Source organism: Falco cherrug, chromosome Z (assembly GCF_023634085.1).
Source record: "Falco cherrug isolate bFalChe1 chromosome Z, bFalChe1.pri, whole genome shotgun sequence".
Lineage (NCBI taxonomy): Eukaryota > Metazoa > Chordata > Aves > Falconiformes > Falconidae > Falco > Falco cherrug.
The window spans coordinates 13,741,770-13,764,307 of record NC_073720.1 but is presented as its reverse complement, the minus strand read 5'-3'; the positions used below and the strand labels follow the sequence as shown (position 1 = coordinate 13,764,307).

At 43.1% G+C, this 22,538-nt stretch overlaps 2 protein-coding genes across 5 annotated transcripts in view; both read left to right on the top strand.

The window, feature by feature from the left end:
* RANBP3L (RAN binding protein 3 like) overlaps positions 1-7,591 on the top strand; it is a gene marked incomplete at its 5' end in the record, with an annotated part of 28,611 nt that extends 21,020 nt beyond the window's left edge. The window contains one exon of the mRNA XM_027811457.2: positions 635-7,591. Coding sequence (XP_027667258.2) covers positions 635-765 — 131 coding nt within the window. The remainder of the gene's footprint in view (positions 1-634) is intronic.
* Positions 7,592-9,174: 1,583 nt separating this feature from the next.
* NADK2 (NAD kinase 2, mitochondrial) overlaps positions 9,175-22,538 on the top strand; it is a 34,960-nt gene continuing 21,596 nt past the window's right edge. For 2 of the 4 annotated variants that reach the window (XM_055699698.1, XM_055699699.1), the window contains exon 1: positions 9,177-9,691. In XM_055699698.1, the coding sequence (XP_055555673.1) occupies positions 9,311-9,691 (381 nt within the window). In that variant the 5' untranslated portion in view covers positions 9,177-9,310. Of the gene's footprint in view, positions 9,692-22,538 lie in introns of all 4 variants that reach the window. The other 2 variants (XM_055699697.1, XM_055699700.1) reach the window with 2 other exon arrangements.

Genomic DNA, 22,538 nt, shown 5'->3' with positions numbered 1-22,538 from the left:
TGTGTCAGGTACCTGTGCAAGACAAAATCTTCTGACTTCTGTTGTTTAAGCAGCTTGACGACACAATTACAAATTTGGCACATGGGAGTACTGAGTTGCACTGCTAGTATGGTATTGAATAGACAGTCTTCTAATGTAGACACTGTGCAACGCTTGCAGGGTGCCCGTCTCTTTCCACTGGCAGCACAAACAAACAAGATTTCTGTGTCAGGCTCAAAAATACATCCTGCCAGAACATGTATCTGGTAAAGCCCCAGCACTGAAGCTTGCCATTGGCAGCAGGTATGAGGAAGTCACTACTTAGACCCTAAGTGACTAAGATGTCTCCAAAAATGTTACTCCTTCCTTTTGACACTTCTAAGACATGTTTCTGTGTTTTCTTCATAGCCATAAGGAGATTCTGTCTTTGCTCCAAAGGAATGCATTTTGTTTACATTTAAAAATATGTCCATCAGGGTCATGAGAAATAGCACAAGATCCCTAAAGTGTTGTAACCCTGTTAGTATTTAGAGAGACACAAGGCATTTCTTTCGCAGAGGAGTACAAAATGTCAGTCATAGTAGTAAAATAGCATGGGACTATAGGTAGGATGGTTCCTGTAATTTCTGTTCTTTTGCCTTTTCTGATTTTGCAGGAATTTGTTTATTCGTATCCCTGAGGGGGAACAGAGAAGCTGGAAAAGTACATGCGGGAGACAAGGATGACAATGTCACTAGGCAAAGAAATGCGTTATGCATTATTTCTTACACTGCACCTCAGCAATAACTCTTAAATCTTCTCCTAACTTCATCCTGATTGAGGAATCCTCTCTTTTGATTGAGGTGTCCTCTCTTTCCTGGCATGGAATTCAAAGATGCTGGAGTCTGGGACTAAGTAAGTCCCAGGAAGTCCCTCCATACATAGCCATAGACCTTAAGAGAAGACCATAGTCTGTAAAGTCGTAGTGTGTCCCATATGGGTCCACTGAGAATTGTATGGATTTTGGAGACTACTGCTGTTGAGAGCTGGACAGTATCATATCAGAGAAGTGCAGCCTTTATTTTGTTTTAGAGACATCTTCTAGTCCACTATACATGTACCTCCCATGTTGGCCTCATTAGGACTTGGTTATCTGCTGGTGTTTATTAAGATTTAAATGTTATGAGAGCTTTTTTTATTTTTAAGTAAAATACTTTCAAAGTTTTTAAAGGAACTCCTGTTAAGCAACACCACAAGAACTCCTGAAAAACTGATTTGTTTGATATTTCTTGTCAATTTAATTTGAATTCTTATCAGTTTTTAAGGGTACCAAATCATAAATCTAACACACACACATACATACCTGACAGTGATTAAAACTGAGGAAAAGTTAAGAATTAACTTCTTTGTTGGAGTCCAAGTTGCTGTATTCTTTCCAGCAGATACCAGTATCATCTGAAGCACAGAAGAAAAGAAAACTTTCTGATTGGCTTTAAATACTGACATATATGTAATGTGTAATCAGGAAAGAGAGGGGGAAAATCAGATTTAATGTTCTGACCAACGCAAGGCCTTTCATTTCACCTGTAAGAGGTTTAAAACTTTTAGTAGGTATTCAGTGGTGGGTAAATTATAGCAGCAATTTTTAAACACTGTGATAGTGATACCATGTGTCTGGCATTAGTGAGCTGTATCTATACTTTATGCAGATGCATCAAAGTCATAGAGATAACACACCACAAGCACTCCTGGGTACATTCTCATGACTAGTGAGCTGTTTGAAGATGTGCTGGATTTCTCACAGTTTACTGAACATCTGTTTCGAAGTGCTAAGACAGTGTTCCCCATATAGAGCGAGATGATTTGCGTCCCAGGCACATTGTCCTATCTAGACACCTGAATCCTTAGTGCTTATGTGCTTGTCTTTATCGACATGGGGGGTCACAGTCTTCACTCACTATTCACATGCTCAAATATTTGTGAATAATCCTGTTATCTAGTTAGATATTTACCTAAACCAGGAACTGATCATCTCCAAACTTTAACCTACTGCTTTGGTATTATGAAATGCTGGATTCTTTCAAAACATGAATATGCTCAAATAAGCAAGATTGCTTAAAAATTCTTTTTTGGATCATTCTAGATGGAACCGCAGGCAGTCTGTAGTCTGCTCATGACACCTACCACAGGTTACAACAGCACAGCCGGGAACTCATCTTCCCAAAACGTCTAAGCTGAGTCATTAGAACCTGAAAGGATGAAATCAGATGCCTTTTGTTTTATGACTTCTAAGCAAAGATTAATTTTAGTGACAGCTTAAGTTTAATACATTGAGAAAGAACTTGAGATGCACTTTGGAGGACTCCAGTCGGCCTGCTTTTGCACTGCAATGGGAATGACACAATGGCTTTCAATATTCACAAAGTGTTAAAAAGGCTACAGATTTTAGAATTAAATATATTTAGATGCATTATTAAAGTAAGGACTTTTATAGGAAATAAATGTGTATTCATCATATTGATGGATAAAACCACATAACCATGAAGTAATAATATACGTGAAGAGATATTTGTTACTTTTCATCTGTTATTTAAAAGATTGGATAGCTTTAAATTTGGCTTCACTGAAAATATTTATTTAAAATTCTCTGGTAACATTCAGCATCCTGTTTGTAAGTACACACAAGCAGAATTGGGAGTGCCAGATTAGCATGACCAAGGCCTACAGAAACCACCTTCATAACAAGTTTTTTAGTTTCTTTTGAAAAGATCTGGAGTTGTATACTTTTTTGTAGAATTTTTTTAAAGGGCAAAGGACCACGATCTGCCTTTACAGTCATAAGCACCAGGAGAACTCACTGTGAAGAACTGCAGGCCACTTCTAGGGCACATATAATCTTTAAAATCTGAAAGTGTTTCTGCCTGCACTCATCAACACCTTTTCAGTTACAGAAAACAAGAACTATTAATTGTCCATTTGATATACACAAATAAACGTATGCACAGTATAACTGGATATCTGCATCAATGTTTCTTGTAAATGTGTGAGATTATCTGAGATTATTTCTGATTTAGCTGTAGCTAGCCCTAAACAGCATCATTCATTGAAACAGATGAGTATGTTACACATCCTAATGTGTTCAATAATCCCAGCAGCCCCAGACCCAGTCACTCTGTAAAAGTGATTCCACAGACTACTGCCTCCTGTCTAACCACTCTCACAAGGAATTAGAAAACTCGATTCTCTCTAATGCCACATATCAATTAAGACTTACTGGATCATTCTTAAGCACATGCAAAGTACAGATGCCATTTTTGCTCTGTTTTCTATTCTTTCTGTCAAAAAGATAAAGAAGATATGTCTGTAACCATTCTGCTGCAACTCACTGCTGCCTTGTGTATTGTTGGATACAAAATATTATTTCTTTGTCATCCTCGGAGCTGAAAAAATGTTCTGAAATATGTGAAGTCCTTTTAATTAAGGTAGTTGTAATGATTTCTCAATCTTAAAAGCTGCATCACACCTGAAGAGTCAAATTACAATTTAGTTTTCCTGTCTGAACATAGGTATGCACTTGGAAGAGTACCAGCTTCTTCCCGAGTTCTCAGTGCCCTGCAGCATCCAGGTGAAATTTAACTAGCATTTAGGATTATGCTGAATCCTAAATAGCCTGCCAAAATTAGCATTTTGTCTGACATTGATGTAGCATCTGGATGACAGTAAACTGAAGTGGGACAGGATTTTTGCCTTCAGGAAAAGGGGAGTACTTCACAATAGAGCACTAGTGTCAAATAGTGAAGCACTTGGGTTTCTCTTTGACTCTTCGCCTGCTAATAACAAAAATGTTCTTTCCATAACTAGCTGTACATTTTGTCCTTTCTATCAGCCTCACTCCTGACCACAACAATATTTGCATCACTGACCTTCATATTTCATTGCTGCAACTCATACTCAGGAACAAAGCTCCATGTTATAAAAACTTCAGCAGCTGTTAAACACAGCAGGCAGGCCTATGTATTTAGCAACAGGTCATGGTGATAACTTTGCCCTGGAGTTCAGCCGGCTGTGCACTGAATGCAGAGTTTGATTTCAAAGTCTGTCCTGATAATCAAAGCCTTACATGAAACAGGATTTAAGCACCACAGTGTCATGATATCCCTCTAAATTCTACTACAGCTGTAAAATCCTTTGCAAATGCAGGAGTGTTCCAGGGCAGGCACAACCGAGCTTTTGCAGACATAGGACTTAAACATTGTCATTTGCTCCCACAGCATAAGGAACAAGACTTATGATCATTCACAAATAAACGCTCTTCTGACCTGTCGCTTCCCAAGTTCATTACATATATACACAAGTATACACAACACATGCTCATGTGCACACAGACACAGACACTCTCAAATATGAAGCTAGGTATCCTAAGAACTGAGGAGGACAAGAGATGTTTTAACTATTTTGAAGAGTTGGGATGCTGTGGTAATAGAGGACATATAAACACATGTATGTGCAGACATATTTAAGGTATGAATTTTTACTCTTGAGATCCTAATTATTTATTCTCTTAAGTCTCATTGCACTAAAATTCCTTGTTTCTCATGACTGAAGGTATACTAATATGTAATATATTAACTTGGTTTTAAAAATGTAAAGTTTGTAATTTTATGACAGCCAGAGCAATTTCTATGCCTGAACATAAAATTTTCTTACAGCTGTAAACTGTGTCTGACTAGTTTGTCTTGTTTTGTGCCCTAGTCAGAGCTTCCTGCAGACAGTTCCTTCCACACTGCAGAACTTCAAGCCTGCTTTCCTAAGGACACAAGATTTAAACAGTGTACTCTGTCCATCTATGTGTCAGACCCACTTCAAGCTCACTGTTCAGTTTCAGATAAATTGGACATGAGGTAGAAAGCTCAAAGGCAATTTTAAGTTCTTTATGAAAACTGGTGGTTGTTGAGTGGCTGAACTTAGAGGCAGGTATCCTCTGAGGAAGAAGTTTCAGGGTAAGCCTGGTATTTTCTTTGAGGCCTGTGGGGCTGAGTGGTACATTGTTGCTTCTGAACAAGCTGCAGCATTTGCTGGGAAGTAGGAGAAAGAAACTTGTGCAATAATGGATACCTGCCGTTATTGTGGCTTGAAAAGGGTTGTAGGGACATGACCCAAATCCATATGAAACTAGATGTCATTAATTTGCTGTTTGTAGAGCAACCTGTCCTATATTTTGGGGTTTTTTTCAGATTGTTGTTTACTTACTTATTTCTAACAAATCCCAGTGATTAATTTATATACATAAGGGGTGCAGAGCTGGAATCTCTTATGTATTAGTGCAGTTGTTTCTGAAAGAGGGAAAAGTAACGGCTCCTAATATAAGGATACATATGCAGATATCTGCCACTAAGATTATGAGTTTCTAGCAAAATCTGCCTGGATGAGATAGTCTAAGTGGCTTATTTTAAGTTCTGGAGGTGTTTGTATCTCTTCCGAAATCTTCTCACTCAGGTTTTTATGTCATGATCTTTAGTGACCTCTGAATTAGTTTTGACAAACTGTATGAAGCTAAGAGCTTGGTAGTGTCTGTTATTGAGAGACTGAGTACAGGGAAGACCTTGAGCACTTTGATACTACTTTCAGTACTAATGAATTTATGACAGCCTGTATGACATGGACAGGAAGAGGAAAAGCATCCTCTTTTCCTTAAGTCAGTTTTAGAGGACCTACACTGGGGCATGCTGGCAAGAAAATCTAGAAAAAGCATACATTGCTTGTTCTAGAGCAGTTGCCTGTCTAAAAAGTGGAGTTCAGATTCATGAGTTTTTTTTCACAGTGAAGTTCATCTTAAAAAACATTGTGTCTGCAGCTGTTTGAACATACTCGCATTGCTTCTGAAATGGTGAAATCAGTTAGTCCACTTCAAGGATGGTGTAGTTTGCTTTGCACAAGCAAAGAGTGGGAAGAAAAGTAGAAAAATAAAGTTCTGCTAATTATAACATGTTCTAATGAAAGTGTGGACAAGAAAGCGTGCCTCTTCTCACTGGTCTTTTGTGATTTTTTTTCCAATAATTTGCATCCCCAAGAATAACTGCATTTATTTTGCTTTTTCTGAAGCATCCTCCTCTATTTCGGAATTTATGAAGTGAAGTATATGGCCCAACTGTGTAATCACTGATGAGGGTACCTATGTTGCAAGCAAAATGCAAGCACACGTGGATAGAACCTAGGATGAGAAATTCAATCCAACTACACCTACTGATGTGTTCATCTACCTGCCTTGTAAGGTGTGTTGCACAAGTGTGACATGTTCTCCAAGTATTAGTCTGGGGTTTTCCTCCAGATAATCAGCATTAACAGCTGTGGTCAGCTGGGCTCAAAATCTAAGGGCTCAATTTTGTGAAATGTTATAGTGATGGTCTGTTTACCTCCTCCTCTGTGAATGCAACACTGGTGGCATTAACATTTCAACACAAAGATAGTGCTATCATTTTCAGGTACCACTAGTACTTTTAGGGGCATATAAATTAAGTCTAGAGAATGTAAATGCAAATGATTGGATTAGTTAATTATATAACTGGTTATTAATTAAATGATCACAAGAAGGCATTACAGCAATAAAAACTAGAAACGAACAGTTCTCCTAGACTATAACTGCACTAGAAGCAGTATGTGCCTTCCTTTGGAGACATTATGCAAAACTGCCCATAGTCTTGCATGGCGAGTTTTGTAGTTATTTTAACAACTTGGGAATAATACAGTATTTACATAGAATTTTTTCCAGTTACATTGTTTTGTGACACAGAATAGATTATTTTAAGTTTATTACATAGAGGATGCTTAAAGTCCACTGTCTTGGAGAATGTAAAGCTAAGGGTGCCTGGTTTTCTATGGATTAGTGTCTTGAAATTTACCTCATGTATTATAACTAACTCCTTGGTGTCTACAATGGGCATTACTCTGAAACATTTTCCTTACTGCAGGCAGTATTGAGGTGTCTGTTTCCATGAGGAATTTTTAAGTACTTTGTGCCCAAAACAAAGTTGGCTGTGGTCAGCCACAATAACTTTTGAAAGTTATTACAGTAGGAATTCACCCCTACTCCATACTTTTATCCTATAAGAATACCAGGCTAAAATGCTTGTGCTTATTAATTTAATTCTGTATTAACAGATCTGTCCCTTAATGCACTGGGTATATTGCTCTGAAGATGGGGCATGAAGACATGTCACAAGCTGTGAATGTATGTCAAAATAAGTAAAGCATCATTTGACAGATAGAAAAGGTGTAATAAGGGAGAGGTTAAGTAGTGCCTATTGAGCATTTTATAAGTAGGCCATTTACAAAGTAAGATGCAAACTGTAAGTAACATTCCACGAACTCTGTTTTATGTGTTATGGGAAGTGTAAACCTTTTTCCACATAGATAATGGGGTGTCAGATGAGCTCTGTACTCTTCAGCTAGGCTGTCAGAGACTTCTTGCTGGGAAGCCTGAATGAATTGCTTTCATGCTCCATCCCTCCGCTCTGCTTCCAAAACATTAAGATACCATCTACTGTTTTGAATTTACATTTTAAAATATGTATTTCATATTTAATGCTTATAATGCTTGCTGTGGGTATCAATTCAAAAGACCATAACATGATAATTGCATGGCCTCAGAATATTTTGTTCCATATATTGTTCCACATTCAAGCTTGCCTTAGTGGTTGAAGCAGATTTGTTTTTCAAAGATGAAACCAGTTCAATATAACTAGGTACTACATGAAGCACAGGATCCTACAGCAGCAGCTCAATGATCAAGTAAGTTACAAAACAGATACCATTCAGAACAGAGCTGTAAATTTTCACAACCTCTTACCTCCTCTTGGGTCTCCGGGATCTTGTACCTACTGCTTTGTACAATCCAAAAGTTAATGGTTATACAGAATGAGGTATTTTCTGGTTAGCAAGGGAATTAGTAATGTTTAATTACTCTCCTGGTAATCTGGCTTGTGGTAGTTTCCTTCAAGGCTAAGCTGATCAGTAGATAGAAAATCCTCCTACCCGTCAGTGAAGACTGGATGGAGCTTTTGTATTGTTATACAAGAGCAGGGAAGGGCTGAATGGCTTAGCTAGTCTCATTTCCTAAGACTCTTAGCAAAGCACTCTAGCAGGGTGCTGCATTGACAGGTAAACAGCTGAGGCTTCAGTTCCCACAGCGAGAGGCTCTAACTTCCCGCAGGGGAGGAACAGGCACAGGGTGAGTAATGAAAAAAACGTGCATGAATGAGGCTTTCAGTGCAGAAGTAGTCTGTGAAAGTCAATGCCTGCAAAGGCAGCTATTAATAATGATTTAAAAACCGCACAGTATTTCTGGATAGCTTGCTCATGATATGAAAAAGTAACTCGGGATCTATTTACTTTTTTTTTTTACCTGGACTTGCAAAGCGCTGGCTCACATGCCCTCGCAGCGCGGCTGCACAGGTGTTTCCCCACACCTGCTGCTCTCACCCTGCTGCCTCTTCCTGCGGCTCCTCAGAGACCGCGATAAATGCGGGAATGAAGACCAGAATAGTCATGAATAAGAGATGGGCTTCCCAAGCGTGTTTCTCTCAGATCCTGATGAGATACGGTACCTAGTCCTTTAAAACACAGAACCTGTTTGCTTTTCCGACACCTTCAGCGTCCTTTTCCTCAGGGGAGTTTACCGAGGGAGCACGCCAGGCCCGCTGCGAAGCACCTCCCCGCCCGCCAGGCTGCCGCGGCCTGCAGAGGGCCGGCTCCCCTCCCCACCGCCTAACGCAGAGGACGCAACCGGCTTGATTTTACAGCCCCTTAGCACAAAAGCAGGCCGAGCGCAAGGCGGCCAGGGAACATCGCGGGCGCCCCCGGGGGGCGGTGGAGCCGCGGCAGCCCGGCGGCGGCGGCCCGGCCCCTCCGCGCGACCCCTCCCCTCCCCCGCCTACGTGCCTACGGCCCCGTCCCGCCCGCCGGCCCCGCGCGGCGCCAGGCGCGCCAGGCGCGTGCGCACTTCGCGCTCCCCGGGAGCTGGAGGGGGCGCGGGCGCGCGCGCCACACGCCGTTCCCGCCTCCCCTCCCGCGGGCCGGCGCGGTTGGTCGAGCAGTGCGCATGCGCATCTCGCGCTGGAGCGCTCCCCGCCGCCCCAGCCCCGCCCCCGCGGCGGGTGGGTGCCCACCGGCGCTCTTCCCTATTGGTGGAGGCGGCGCCTGCGTGCGGGGAGGGGCGGGGCGCCGCCGCGCGGCCGTGACATGTGTGCCGATCGCTGCCCGGGAGCGGAGGCAGCCTTAGAGTGGGGGCGGCCGCGCCGGGCATCGCTGCGCCCTCCCGCCCGCCCCCGTCCCGGGCGGGGAGCGAGCCCGGGCGATGGCCTCCGCGCGGGGCTTTCTCTGCGGCTACTTCTGCCTGGCCAGCCGGGCCGCCGCCCGCCGCTCTCCGCCGCTATGCCAGCGGGCGGTGGGCGCTTCCTCCGCCCTGTCGGAGCTGCCGCTGCTCGGCGGCGCCAGCCGGCGCCTCCTCGCCCTGCGCGGGCTGAGCCTCGCCGCTCGCTGTCTGGCGGCGGGGCGGGGGGCGGCGGCGGGGCCCGGGCCGTGCGCGCCGCAGCGGCGGGGCTGCGGCGGGCTGGGAGCGGCCGGCGGGGGGTTCCGGCCGGCGCGGGTGGCGGTGGTGGTGAAGACGACGCGGTACGAGTTCGAGCAGCAGCGGTACCGCTACGCCGGGCTCTCCGAGGAGGACCTCAAGCAGCTGGTGAGCGGCGGGAGGGGCGGCGGCCGCGGCCTCCCCGGGCGCTGCCGCTGGGGTGGCGGCGGGGCCGGGCTGTGGGGGCGCGGGGAGGCTTCACCCGGGCCGGTGCTCGGGCCGCGGAGGGCCCGCGGGGCCGGGGCGTGCGGCGTGCCCCGGGGCTTCCCCTCGCCCTGGTGCGCGGCCCGGCGCCGTAGGGCGGGGGCGCGGTCGCGGTCCCCGCTGTGCAGGTGCCGCCGCCTCCCGGGCCCGGCAGGCGCGTGGCCTGGCGAGGGGCTGCGAGCCGCGCCGCTTAACCGCGCCTCGCTCATCTATTGCAAATTACCGAGGGATTTGTGCAGTAATCGCGTTTGGGCTTGATCCTCGCAGTGATGCCAGCAGTCTTCAGCAAGCCGGAGGCTGTTTTCTGGCAGTATAGAGAAGTGCTTGCTGTGGAAAGCACAGTGTTGTGAAAATCTCCTCTGAGACTTGGAGAGGAGGACCCCTTGCCTTCTCCTTTCCTTCGTATCCTTGCCTGGCTTCCTCACTTCAGGCGTTTTCCTAACAACTCCTCCACCAGCCAGACCTCTCATTCACATTCACCTGTGTTGCTATGGGCTTGAAAAGCCTTTTTTTTTATTTTGGTGTTTAGGAAATAATTCAGTACAAAACCAGCTGGCTGTTCCATTAATGAAGGTGTGCTGAGGAAAGCAGGTGTCTGTAGGAATTGATAAATGCACCCAGTGTCTCATGTCTTCGTCTCCACTGAGCTCACTGGCCCCATCCTGTCCTCCATATGCCCCATGACTGTCTCCTTCCAGTGCTTATCGGCCACAGGTGGGCTAAAGGATGGTACCCGCTGAAGTTACGTTGGTTGCCAGCAGTCTGTGCAGACCAGATTGTATGAATTTGTATTATTGTCTTTATTTCGAGTAAGACCGTTAATTTGGGTCCATCTGGAAGTATTTTAGACCTCTATTCATTTGCAGTGTTTGGATTAAACTTGCAAATGTGCTTAACTTATGTATCATAAACAAAGGCTATGGCTGCATAGTGTTGCTTTGTAAAGCACCAGGATAAAAAGTGTAGTATCTAAAGCAAGATAGTTCTTACATTTTTCTGAATACTTCAGTAGGTCATCCACCTCCTACGGAATTCTTATCCAAACATTTTACATACTTTGTCAAGTTCTCTAGTCAAGTTCCTTATGGCACTGAGTTTAATATGGAGACATCAGCCAGTGTTCTTATTCTCACCTACGTGTAGGTTGCTGTTGCTGAGGTGTACGTCCTTTCATATGGTCACTGTGGAAAAGCAGCATCTCTCACAGCTCATCTGTAAGACTGCTTTTCTGTCTTTGTTTAAGCTTCTCTTGAGGAAGCATTTCTTGCTGTTAAGTATAGAGAATCAGGTTGTCCTCAGTGTGCAGCTAAAACAAAGAACACCAAAATGGCCTGTTTGGTCACCTTTCTCTAACCACTTGTGTACACGCAGGAGTGGGACAGTCAGTGAGCAGTGTTGTTAGCGTTGCATATTGCTAAAGGTACTCTTTTGACTAAATGCAGTGATAGCTGCAATTTTACTTATCACAAGAATGCATGTTTTGCATGTTTGGTACCTGTATCAGTCTGAAGTAGTTGCAGAAACACCTTAGAGTTTGTCCTTTTGGAGAAACTTACAGGTATAAGATAATTCTCCATATTTGGGAGAATTCCAGAATTTTTATTAGGACTGGCACTTTTTTCAATCTAGCTTTACCTTGAAAAATACCTCCATGTGAAGAATTGCAGCAGTAAACCTCAGTGTTGCCAGGTAAGACAAAACCTACCTTCGTTAACTATGTGTAGCAATATTCAGTTAGACTCTTGCTTGTATGGGTGGGAATACAAAGATTTGTGCAAGAACACACTGAAAAGCTCTTAAAGAATTATGTATTTGAAATGGGAGTTAAGAGAGTGAAAGAATTCCCCTTACTGTCTTTTTTCTCACATTTTTTAGCTGACCTGTAAAAATTTCTGTATTTACATTCTGCTGTGTGGTCTCAAATTCCACACCTTCCCCCCCAAAAAAAATTTATTAATAATATTTTTGAGTTCGTGGCAGCCTCAGTAAATACATTAGGTGAAGCTTCAAAAGACTCCCTACCATCTCTGTTGAGGACCTTCTTAGCAGAGTGATTGCTGCTAAGTGTCCTTCCCCCAGTGTGCCAAAACCTTTGAGGGCAGCTTGGGAGCACGGTGCTTTTTGCTTCCTGAGATCAGTTGCACTGTGTTCCCTGTCTCTCTGCTTCTCCTGTGGAGACTTCTGAAGCTGGTCCCAAGGCAGCAGGTCTCAGAGATGAGGCCAGACTGCCCTTGGATGTGTGGCAAGTCGCTGCTACCCAGGGTGATGCTCAGTTTATCCTGAAGGTTGTGAACTGAAGCAGTCATGAATCTGACCAGGAGCTTGGTTATGCTCAAGGATCACACAGAGGGCAGGGTGGCACTTGAGGCTCCCGTGAAAGCCTGCTGTTGGGGTAGCAGCAAAGAGTGAAAACGAAGGCATATAGGAAAGGTTTGGCTCACTTGGGGGTGGTGGTGGGGATTGTGTTACATAGCAGGGGCTCAAGCTCAGGTGACCCTGGAGGTGGCTTGTGGTGTAGCAGAAGAGGAGCAGGGTGCTGTTGCAGTCACAGATACTCATGTCCAGACGTTGGCTATCTAATAGAGAAATTCAATTTGAAGGCAGTGTTGGAGGTTTAGATTTGAGGAGCTGTACCTGGGTTTGTTTGCTTACTGGTTGTGGACAGAGGAGATGCTTGCAAGTTCCCGGAAGGTAACTGGTGTCTCTACTTGGAAGCTTCAGATTTTGGTATAGCACAAATAATGATCATTGTAGGCGTGAGCAGATCGTGGGCTTGTGCCTGATCACAGTGACAGAAGAGCAGACCTGATCCTAGCTGTTGCAATTAATGTGTTTGTGTATTAAGACAGAAAATGTGGTAAGTCACTTAATGCAGAAGTGACACTACCTGTGTGTGCGGTGCGCCTTTGGGCGCACATCCTAGTAATGTGGTTTGTTCCATATTTGGGAAAGCTGAAGAAGAAGCACTGGCATACACCAGTAGATATAAAGATGGGATACAGATTAGAGCATGTATCATATATATGATATACTGTGTAAATCACGGTATATTCCAAGAAGCAGAATATCGAAGCTGGCTGGCTGGCACTTCTAATAGCACCTGTGGCCTTTCTTTTTGAACACACCTACGGAGTTGTACTGTACAAACACTATTAAATGTTGCAAAGTCAAAGGTGCAGGGTCATGATTCCTGAATTCTTTCTCTGTGCAAACAGACAGGAGAGGTGAAGAAGCAGTCCAGACAGCAGAAGAGCAGAACAGATGGGGAAGAGACGGAGAGCCAGGGCAAACACTCAAAGAGTTTTTAGGAGATCTGTGAAGGATTAAATCTTTCATTGCATCTCTACATGCTTTATGTGTTTGCTCCAGGTGGTTGTTTTTATTTACATACCTTGTGGCAGATACTCTTACACACTTACAGGTGAGTCTTTTAAATCTGTTTATAAATGTACTTAAACACATTTGACTATCATTATCAGTATTCTAATTCTGAAAAGCCTAAAGCACTCTGAACAATGTTGTATGAGGCTTTTTTTTCCCAGACTCTTTAGTTCAGAAGGGAGATTAGAGGCTTATAAAAATGAGAGATTTCTCTTCTGATACCAGGAAAGAAAAATACCCCAGCACTGTTTGGTTTTTTTTTAAAGTGTTGCATCAGTAAATTCTGTGCATTAGATCACACAAGGAATAAGTTTGTTTGCCTTCATGACAGTTAAAGAGACTACTTGATTTCTAACACTTGCAGTTACCAGCTTTAAGTTAAATAAAAACCTAGTAATTTTCTAAGCTCCTACAAACAGTTTGCTTATCAGAAATGACAGCAATTTGCATTTTTTCTGACCTGGTTATTGAGACTGGCATCTAAATGTGGCTGCTTACAAAATGAATAATCCAGTCAACTAATGCTGAAGGCTACAGTATGTCCTCACTATTTATTTCACCCAGCAAACCCATCCAGAGCAAGCATTGCTGTTGTCCTAGTATAAAGAGAACGTTATATGAGAGAACTTAATATCCCAGTAGTCAAGACAGATAATTTCCTGAGCCGTGGGGTATTTTTTGTTGTTGTTTGATAGTGCAGTTGAGATGCAGCTGCCAGCTTCTCTCAGCTGTTGGGTGTTTAGGGAAGATGACCAATTTTGCTGTCCAAACACACTTCATATGCAGTTTTAATTACATTTGAAAATACCTTGTCAGTGAAAAGCTACGTTTGTTTTAGCCTTAACTGGAGGAAAATGGTTCTGTGTGAATCACAGCTGGTAACAATGTTGTGGCTGGTTTATATGTCTTTACTTTTAGCAAGGAGTTGGAGGTTTGGAACAAGTTTTGGCTTTTTTTGGACCACTGCAACAAATTGTCAGGTGTGGTCATCTCAGAAACCTGAAGCTGGTATGGCTTTCTTGAAAACTGGTGTCTGGGTAGGGTAGACATAACCTGTCAGCAGGATATTGCCTCCCATGAAAGAGGCACAATGTGAACTCCATCTTCAGCATAGGGTTCCAGTAACATACTGGGCAGGGCTGGTCAGGAGGGAGTGTTTCGCAGCAGGTGGGAGAGCTTCAGCAGGAGTTCATATGTTGTGCACCAAAACAAAACCCACAGAACTGTGGAAAGAACACTACTCCCCCCACCCCCGCCCCGTTCCTGATTTGGGTGCTTACAGCACCAGCTCTTACTAATCAGCACATTAAGGTTTTCATGTTTCTTAGAAAAATCTGTCTTGGGGGGAAATCTACTATTGTACCTGTAACTTGATAGGTGATTTTTTTTTTCTTTACCTTCTTTTACATTAAATGATGAAATACACATTTTCATTATCCCTTTTGAATTACCTCTCCTAACTGCTAGCGTTTCAAGCTTGTGAATGTTACACAGCCACCCCAAGGTAGTCTTTTAGAAGCTAGCTAGGTATTTAATTCTTAGATTTCTGTTTTAGAGAACTGTACTTCAAGCCAGATGCCTGTGATCCACTAGAACTCTACTTAGAAAATATTACTCAACTATTTCCAAAACACTAGGATTTTTACAGGTGCAAGGAAGGTAGCAGAAGGAAAAAGTGATACACAAACTTCAGGGCTCAACTGAATCCTAAGTTTAAAATGAAGTTACATAATTCAGCACTTCCCCCCCCCCCAAAAAAAAAAAAATAAAAAATTGTGTTTTAATTTTTTTCTTGGGGGGCGGAGGAAAGGCTGAGCTATTCCAAAAGGCAGTATGTATTAGGGTATTTATTCTTGTGTTCTCTTGTGGATCCAAATGTACAGTGGTATATTTGAAGGTAGAATGTACAGTGGTATATTTGAAGGTAGTAACTTTAAATAGAATCTTAACGAATGAAGTGGTACTGTGTACTACCCATCTCTGCTTATTTTGTAATGTAAATTAGTTCAGTAGATGTTTTAGGGAGCACATGTTTAAAAACTGATGGGGCTGTACTTGGCTCTACCTCACCCTGAAAAGAGATAGGGAGGGAAAAGTCATCTCAGTCTACTGAACATGAAACATACAGAATTCAAGACGGAGGTTAGAGTACACCAACATTACATAAAGATAAAGACACTTTTTCTCAGAAATAAAATTTTCAAGCCAGTCCATTGGAAATTGAGATGGGTGTAAATGTTCTTCAAGTTACACAATCACAGTGGGCATTTGTTTACCTTTCAAATTTTATGTGCTTGCATCAGTGTTAAGTAGTGTCAGTTGCATCTGCTTTATGTTGCTGTTCTGTCATAAGAGGAGTGTGGAAAATGGAAACAAATAAATGGAATGTACCAACTCCTTTTTCCATAGGATTTATTTTTTCCAGCACAATATTCCAAGTATACTGAGTCATATATAGCAAAGAGATACACAAGTAGGGCATTTTAGTGTGCCTAAACTAAACTTCATGGAGTACCTCACCAAACACCTGATGCTTTATACAGCTGAAAAAGGCTACTTTTTGGAACTGGATATTATTGTTCTTAAGTACTTAGCTAGTTGTGACATGACATTGTGTTGGTGTTCTGCTGAATTAATGAGAAGCAAATGATTGAAATGCCTGAATTGCATGGGATTTCTAGAAACCTGTTAGTGCAGAAAGTAGTCACTTGCTGTTTATGGTTAACATAACAATTTGCGCTGCATTAGCTTTTGAATTATAAACCATTATGTATATTCTTCAGTTGTGGTTAAAATTAGAATAATATTTTGATGTGGTAGATGAAGAATTAGAAAAGAGTTTATAGCATTTTTACTTTTGTTCACGTATGGATCAAACTCTTCCTCCAGAGCAGCATTTCTGTGAAGTTTCAGGAACGTAATGTTGCCAGTTTCACTAACCAAGTGAAGAAATTATTTGAAGTCAGCTGCTACAGAAGTGGTGGAATACAAAATGCTACAATGGGCAAAACACCTCATAATTGTTACTGTATAGCAGATATAAAGGCAGCATTTGAAAGACTGCTGTATGTAATGAAAGTAAGGGGACTAAGCTGCTGAAGAAAACAGTGAGTAAAGTATAAGGAAAAAAAAAATTCCTAGCTAAAGCCCACTGGACTTCTGCAGAACAAGGGGTAACATAGTGAACTGGTAGAAACTGAGCACATGACCAGGAACAGTTCTGAGCATTTGACAGGTGGTTAGTACATCAGTCAACAGGAGACAGGCAGGAGTGGTGGTCAGGTAGCACTAGCCTACTACCTTTCTTTTATGGTAGGTACTGACCTACTGTGTTGCTTAACATACCACTTTTTTTTTTTTTATGAGCAGTTAATGGCCTGTATACTAACTAATAACCCAGACTGGGAAGCGGGGAAGAACTGGGAATAATGCCTGCAGCTTGCAACTCAGCAGTAGTTTGTAATTTAAGACTTCATTCATATTTAAAGCTTTACAGAGAACTTAAATCTGAGCCTAGGTAATGCTTATTCTTTGTAGGACTTTGTTTTGGGAAGCTGTGTGGTTTCTCTGCTACTTCTAAGGCAAATGCTTATTATTAAAGCTATCCTGTAAACAATGTATTGAGTTTGTGGATTGCATTTTTCAACTGTTACCTGAAACCAATGCATTTTTAGTTCACCCAGGACCTGTAGCTGCTCGGTGAGACTGGTTCTCAGATTCACTTCAGAGAAGCCTTGAGAGCATTCCTGCTAGTCCGAGTGTGCTGGACTGCAGGTTCCTGAAAGAGCTGGGTGTCCCAGAATGGGTTAATCTGCTGGTACCACAGGCATGATTCTGGTGAAACCTGTCCTGTTGTTAGCACAAGATTGAGCCAAAGATATATCAAAGTATCAGTTCAAGTAGCCTGAAACTTTTCAATAAAGACTTAAATCTGACTTTTGCTTTTTCCAGCTGAGCTGACCCTGTCATGTATTTTTTTTTCCTCTGGCAAAACCACGTAAGTTCAGACTTGATGCATTTAGTGTTTCTAGTGCAAAAGCAAGTAGGAGGAGAACACACTTCACCTTTTAAGAATTTTGAGAAGTTTAAGTCAAGCACCTATAATGAACACAGAGCCACAGAACCATAGAACAGTATGGGTTGGAAAGGATCCTAAAGACCATCTAGTTCAACCCCACTGCTGTGGGCAGAGACACCCAGGCTGCTCAAAGCCCCATCCAGCCTGGTCTTGAGCACCTCCAGGGATGGGGCATCCACAGCTTCTCTGGGCAATGTGTTCCAGTGCCTCACCACCCTCACAGTAAAGCATTTCTTCCTAATATCTAATCTAAATCTACCCTCTTCCAGTTTAAAGCCATTACCCTTTGTCCCATCACTGTGCTTCCTGATAAGAGTCCCTGCCCAGTGTTTCTCATAAGCCCCCTTTAAGAACTGAAAGGCTGCAGTAAGGTCTCCCCAGAGCCTTCTTTTCTCCAGGCTGAACGACCCCCAACTCTCAGCCTGTCCTCACGGGAGAGGTGCTCCAGCCCTCTGATCATCTTTGTGTCCCTCCTGTGGACCCACTCCAACAGGTCCGTGTCTTCCCTGCGCTGAGGGCTGCAGAGCTGGATGCAGTACCCCTGTGGGGTCCCACCAGAGCGGAGCAGAGGGGCACAGTCACCTCCCTCGCCCTGCTGGCCACGCTGCCTTTGGTGCAGCCCAGGGTACGGTCGGCTTTCTGGGCTGTGTGCACACGTTGCCAGCTCCTGGACAGCTTTTCATCCACCAGAACACCCAAGTCCTTTGCTGGGCTGCTCTAAGTCTCTTTGAGTGCACACTGCTGGCCCATGTCCAGCTTTTTACCCACCAGTACCCACAAATCATCCTTCCACAGGGCTGCTCTCAATCCCTTCATCCCCCAGCCCATATGCAGGACCTTGCACATGGCTTTGTTGAACCTCAGGATGTTCACATGGGCCCATTTCTTGAGCTTGTCCAGGTCCCTCTGGGTAGCATCCTTCCCTCTAGAATATTTGCTACACCACTCAGCATAGTGTCATCAACAAACTTGCTGTCATTAGTATAAATACAGCAACTGAAGCTCATAGATGATGCCTTGATATTTCTTCTCTAGTTAGAAGAAATTGAGGGTGGGCATGGTGTCCTATAGTTACTACAGAAGTTGCTGTCATACCCAAACCCGGACATCTGTTGTATATAACTATCAAATACAACTCCCCCATCAGTTCCAGCTGCTGCTGAAAAACCCAGTGCAGGTTCAGGGCTGTGGTTCAGGGTTGCTCTGGCTGTCCTTCGAGCAGACCCTTTTCTGTGGAGCACTTGAAATACGTCTCCGAGGTGCAGATTTCTACTGGGCAGGTTCTGCTGTGGCTAACTACAGAGATTTGGAACTTGAATCATGCTTTAATTGCACATATTTTCATATGGATTATTTTTACGTTAGGAGATGGGAAAGCTTAATATGTGATTTGAGCTCCTAAGAAATCACAAAGTGCAGTGTCTCCCTGTCCTGTGAGAAAAACTGGATTTGTTTCTAGCTTGACAGATGAATATTTAGCTTAACTAGTAGTTAACAACAGAACACAGCAAAGTTACTTCTGCGTAACTATAGATTGCCAGTCTTTGACTTTGGTATTTGAGCAAATTTGGAGTCGGTGTGCCTTATTTGACAGGGAGGCTAAGAGGATTGTGTTATTTGAAGCACGTGCTATATTCAGAGTTGTTTGTAGTTCAAAGCTTAACACTTTTGGAAATGCTTATTTCTTTTAAAACTGAGAGCAGAACAGAGAGCACTAACTTTGTATTTGAGAGATGTGGTCAATCTAGAGAGACTTTCTGAAAATAGAGGACTTTTAATAGTGCTATACTCTGCTTAGAAATGGTTAGATTATTATACCTACAGTGGTTGTAGTATTTTCCTCTTCAGGTTAAAATTCAAACTTCTGTGTATAGCTGTTGCTCTCTAAATCCATTTGTTTCGTGGTTCTTTATGTAGAAATTAGTAGACTGGAAAGCAGCGATCTGTTCTTGTTTTCCTGCTAGGGGTGCATGTGTAGGCAAGTTCATTGTGGGAAGTTGAGGCAGCAATCATTTCTAGATCTAGGCCTTTTTTGTTTTGTTTGCTTTTTGTTTCTAGTCAGTCATTTAGCTTAACTCCTGAACGTGTTAAACAGTTATAAAACAACTGATTGGTACACCAGGTGTTAACTCAACCCTGGTGTGGTGGCACTTTAAGGCGATGTGAAACTGCTGTAAATTCAGGGTAAGCCCAGTCAAAAGAATGTGAATATATATTATATACATATTCATATATAGCTAGAATGTGTCTGAAAAGTTCCTGTTAATCTTTGTGTACTAGGATGAGATGTACAAAGTGCTTGATTAATCATTTCACTCTGGACAACATTCACATTACTGTTCTGAGAGCATACTATTTTATCCTAATGCTTAGGTCAGCAGTGTCAGTAAGACTTGACTTTGGCTGTTGTTTTCCCTATTTTCTAAATCAAGGGTCATAACCCATATATATAGACTTGGGTATTTGGGTGTTGCTTGGCTTCATGTTGCTTCTGTATTTGTGGCTACAAGCCTTGTCTTTGTTGCGCAGCGTTGTTCCTGGAGGACCAGCATTACTCAAGGACAGCAGACCCACAGTTCCCACCAAGTGGAGTGAGACTTGCTAGCGGTGAGAGCCAAGACTCCAGAAGGACGGCAGTCATACAAATGTCTCTTGCTTAAACAACTATTAAAGAGGCTCTGTGAAAAATTATCCTTTTATTAAAAAGGGATCAGGCCAGAAGATATGAGAAAGGTTTTTTTTTTGTATTTGATGTAGACCTTTTGTCCTTCAGGCTTCTAAGGAAAAGTAACTCGATCATAGAACATGTTCTGCTTACCTGAGTGTGTTTTCCAATTCAAGCTCATCTGGAAGCCGGCTTCGCATGGCATCTCTGCTGTGAGCTTTAGGAAGACTACTGAAGCTGTGCCTGCATGTATTTTGGCCAGTTTGTCCCTGTTTTCATATTCTAATGCACTTTTAGCTAGAATAGCTCTCATGCATTTTATTTTACAGTCATGCATGCTACTGAGGTCAGATTAACAGGCCTACAGTTGCACCTGTTTCGTCCCACTCTCCATTAATACTTCTGCTTTTGGGTACTTCTGCTAATGGCATCTGTCGCTGACTGCCCTTGTGCTCTGCAAAGACATTTCCTGTGCGTTTTTCCCCCTTTTTTCCCCCACTTGTTCCAGGAGCCTCAGAAAGTGGGACTTGGCAAATACTGTGTTTTCTGTGTGTTTATAGACCCATAGCCAGTAACTTCTATTTATCAGTACTTTTCAGTTTCCTTTGCTCTTACTGATCTTTCCAGATGACTGCTGGAAGAAGTTACTTAACCCACAGCACAGGGCTCCAGACCTGTGTGTAGCCCCTCGTGTAGGTTTTTACAACTTCAGCACCAAGAAATGCCAGGTGTGCTCTAGTCTGAATATCCTGAGCTCTGTAGGAATAGCGGGTTTTTTTGTTCTAGCCTGTGAACAGAAAGTCACTCTGCAGTGCGGCAATTTCTGAAAGAGTATTGCTAAGTTGAAGTGGTTTGCGTTTTGGAGCGTACTTCTTGTACTGTACTGGCAGGCTTCTTAACATTCTTTGTATTTTTTTTAGGTTTTCTGTGTTAGTATGAGTGACTTTTGCAGAAGTATATACTGTTGGCCCATGACACTTAGTTTAGGTATTTTTTTTTTGATTTTACAAGATTTTCTTCAGTTCCACTGACCAAACATAGCTGCTTATTCCATGAAAGGAAGTGACTTTTCATAAAAAGGTTAGTGGTACAATGAAGTAGAAGGTTTACTGTGGATGAGAACTTTTTCCTGTAAAACATCAGAGCTCTGTTGTTTTAACTTCATTTAAGCCTTAACAATGATTTTAAAACAGAAAACCCAAAGAAACTACCTTATACAAAGTTATTTACATAAATGTTATGGGTTTGTCATGGTTTAACCCCAGCTGGCAACCAAGCCCCATGCAGCCACTTGCTCGCTCCCCTCCCTGCAGTGGGATGGGGGAGAAAACTGGAAGAGTAAAAGTGAGGAAACTCGTGGGTTGAGATAAAGACACTTGAATAGGGAAAGCAAAGGGTGTGCATGCAAGCAAAGTGGAACAAGGAATTAATCCCCCATGCCCATGGGCAGGCAGATGTTCAGCCATCTCCAGGAAAGCAGGGCTCCATCACGTGTAACCGTTACTCAGGAAGACAAATGCCACAGTGCCGAATGTCCCCCTTCTTCTTCCCCCAGCTTTTATATACTCAGCATGACATCCTATGGCATGGAGTAACCCTTGGGCTAGTTTGGGTCACTTGTCCTGGTTGTGTCCCCTCCCAATTTCTTGTGCCCCTCCAGTCTTCTTGCTGTCAGGGCCCAAGGAACTGAAAAGTCCTTGATTTAGTGTAAACATCACCCAGCAAAGCCCAAAACCATCAGTGTGCTGTCAACATTGTTCTCACACCAAATCCAAAACACAGCACTGCACCAGCTACTAAGAAGAAAATTACCTCTCTCCTAGATGAAACCAGGACAGGGTTGTTTGGTATAACTCATTTCTTTTCAAGTAGACTTGATAGTTAGGTCAAATTGCTACTCCATACAGCTTGAAATACCAAATAAACTCAACATGGGTCTGTCGTAATAGTTTTTTCACATTTTAGCCAAGAGTGTCAATACTTGGTATAAAGATATCTATAAGACTCTCAGACTTGCTCTCGTATGTTGGAAGTGGAGAATGGCCTGTCAACCCTTTTCCTTTTGGAAGGACAGCTGTGGCAATTGTACACCTGAGCTTCCTCCGAAGGAAAAAAAAATTGCAAGGTGTCTTCATGCAGAACCTAAACCTGTAGGCCTTTTTGAGGAGTTGGTTGGTAAGACCTAAGCCTGGCATGGGTTTGTGGGCCTGGCAGATCAGTGGGCTTGGGAGCCAAGATGCCCTGCAGTCAGGCAGTTCCTCTATGTCACACGTTCCTCCAAGGCTCGTGGGGTGGATGATCAGGCACGCAGCAACTGGACTGTCTGAACTTTGCTGTCAGTAAAGTAAAAAGGAGGTGGTAGTCACAGTTTGTCTTATGCTTTATCCTCAGTGCAAAGCTCTTAAGAAGCAGCATTTGTCATAGTTGTAGTGTGGCATACACATCCTGGATATGAGGCAGGACCAGAAGCAGTGGGCACAAACTGAAATACACAAAAGTCTTTCTGAACATTGGGAGACACTTTTTCACTGTGAGGGTGACTGAGCACAGGGACAGGTTGCCCAGAGGGGTGATGGAGGCTCCATCTGTGAAGATCTTCTAAAGCCATCTGGCCATAGTCCTGGGCA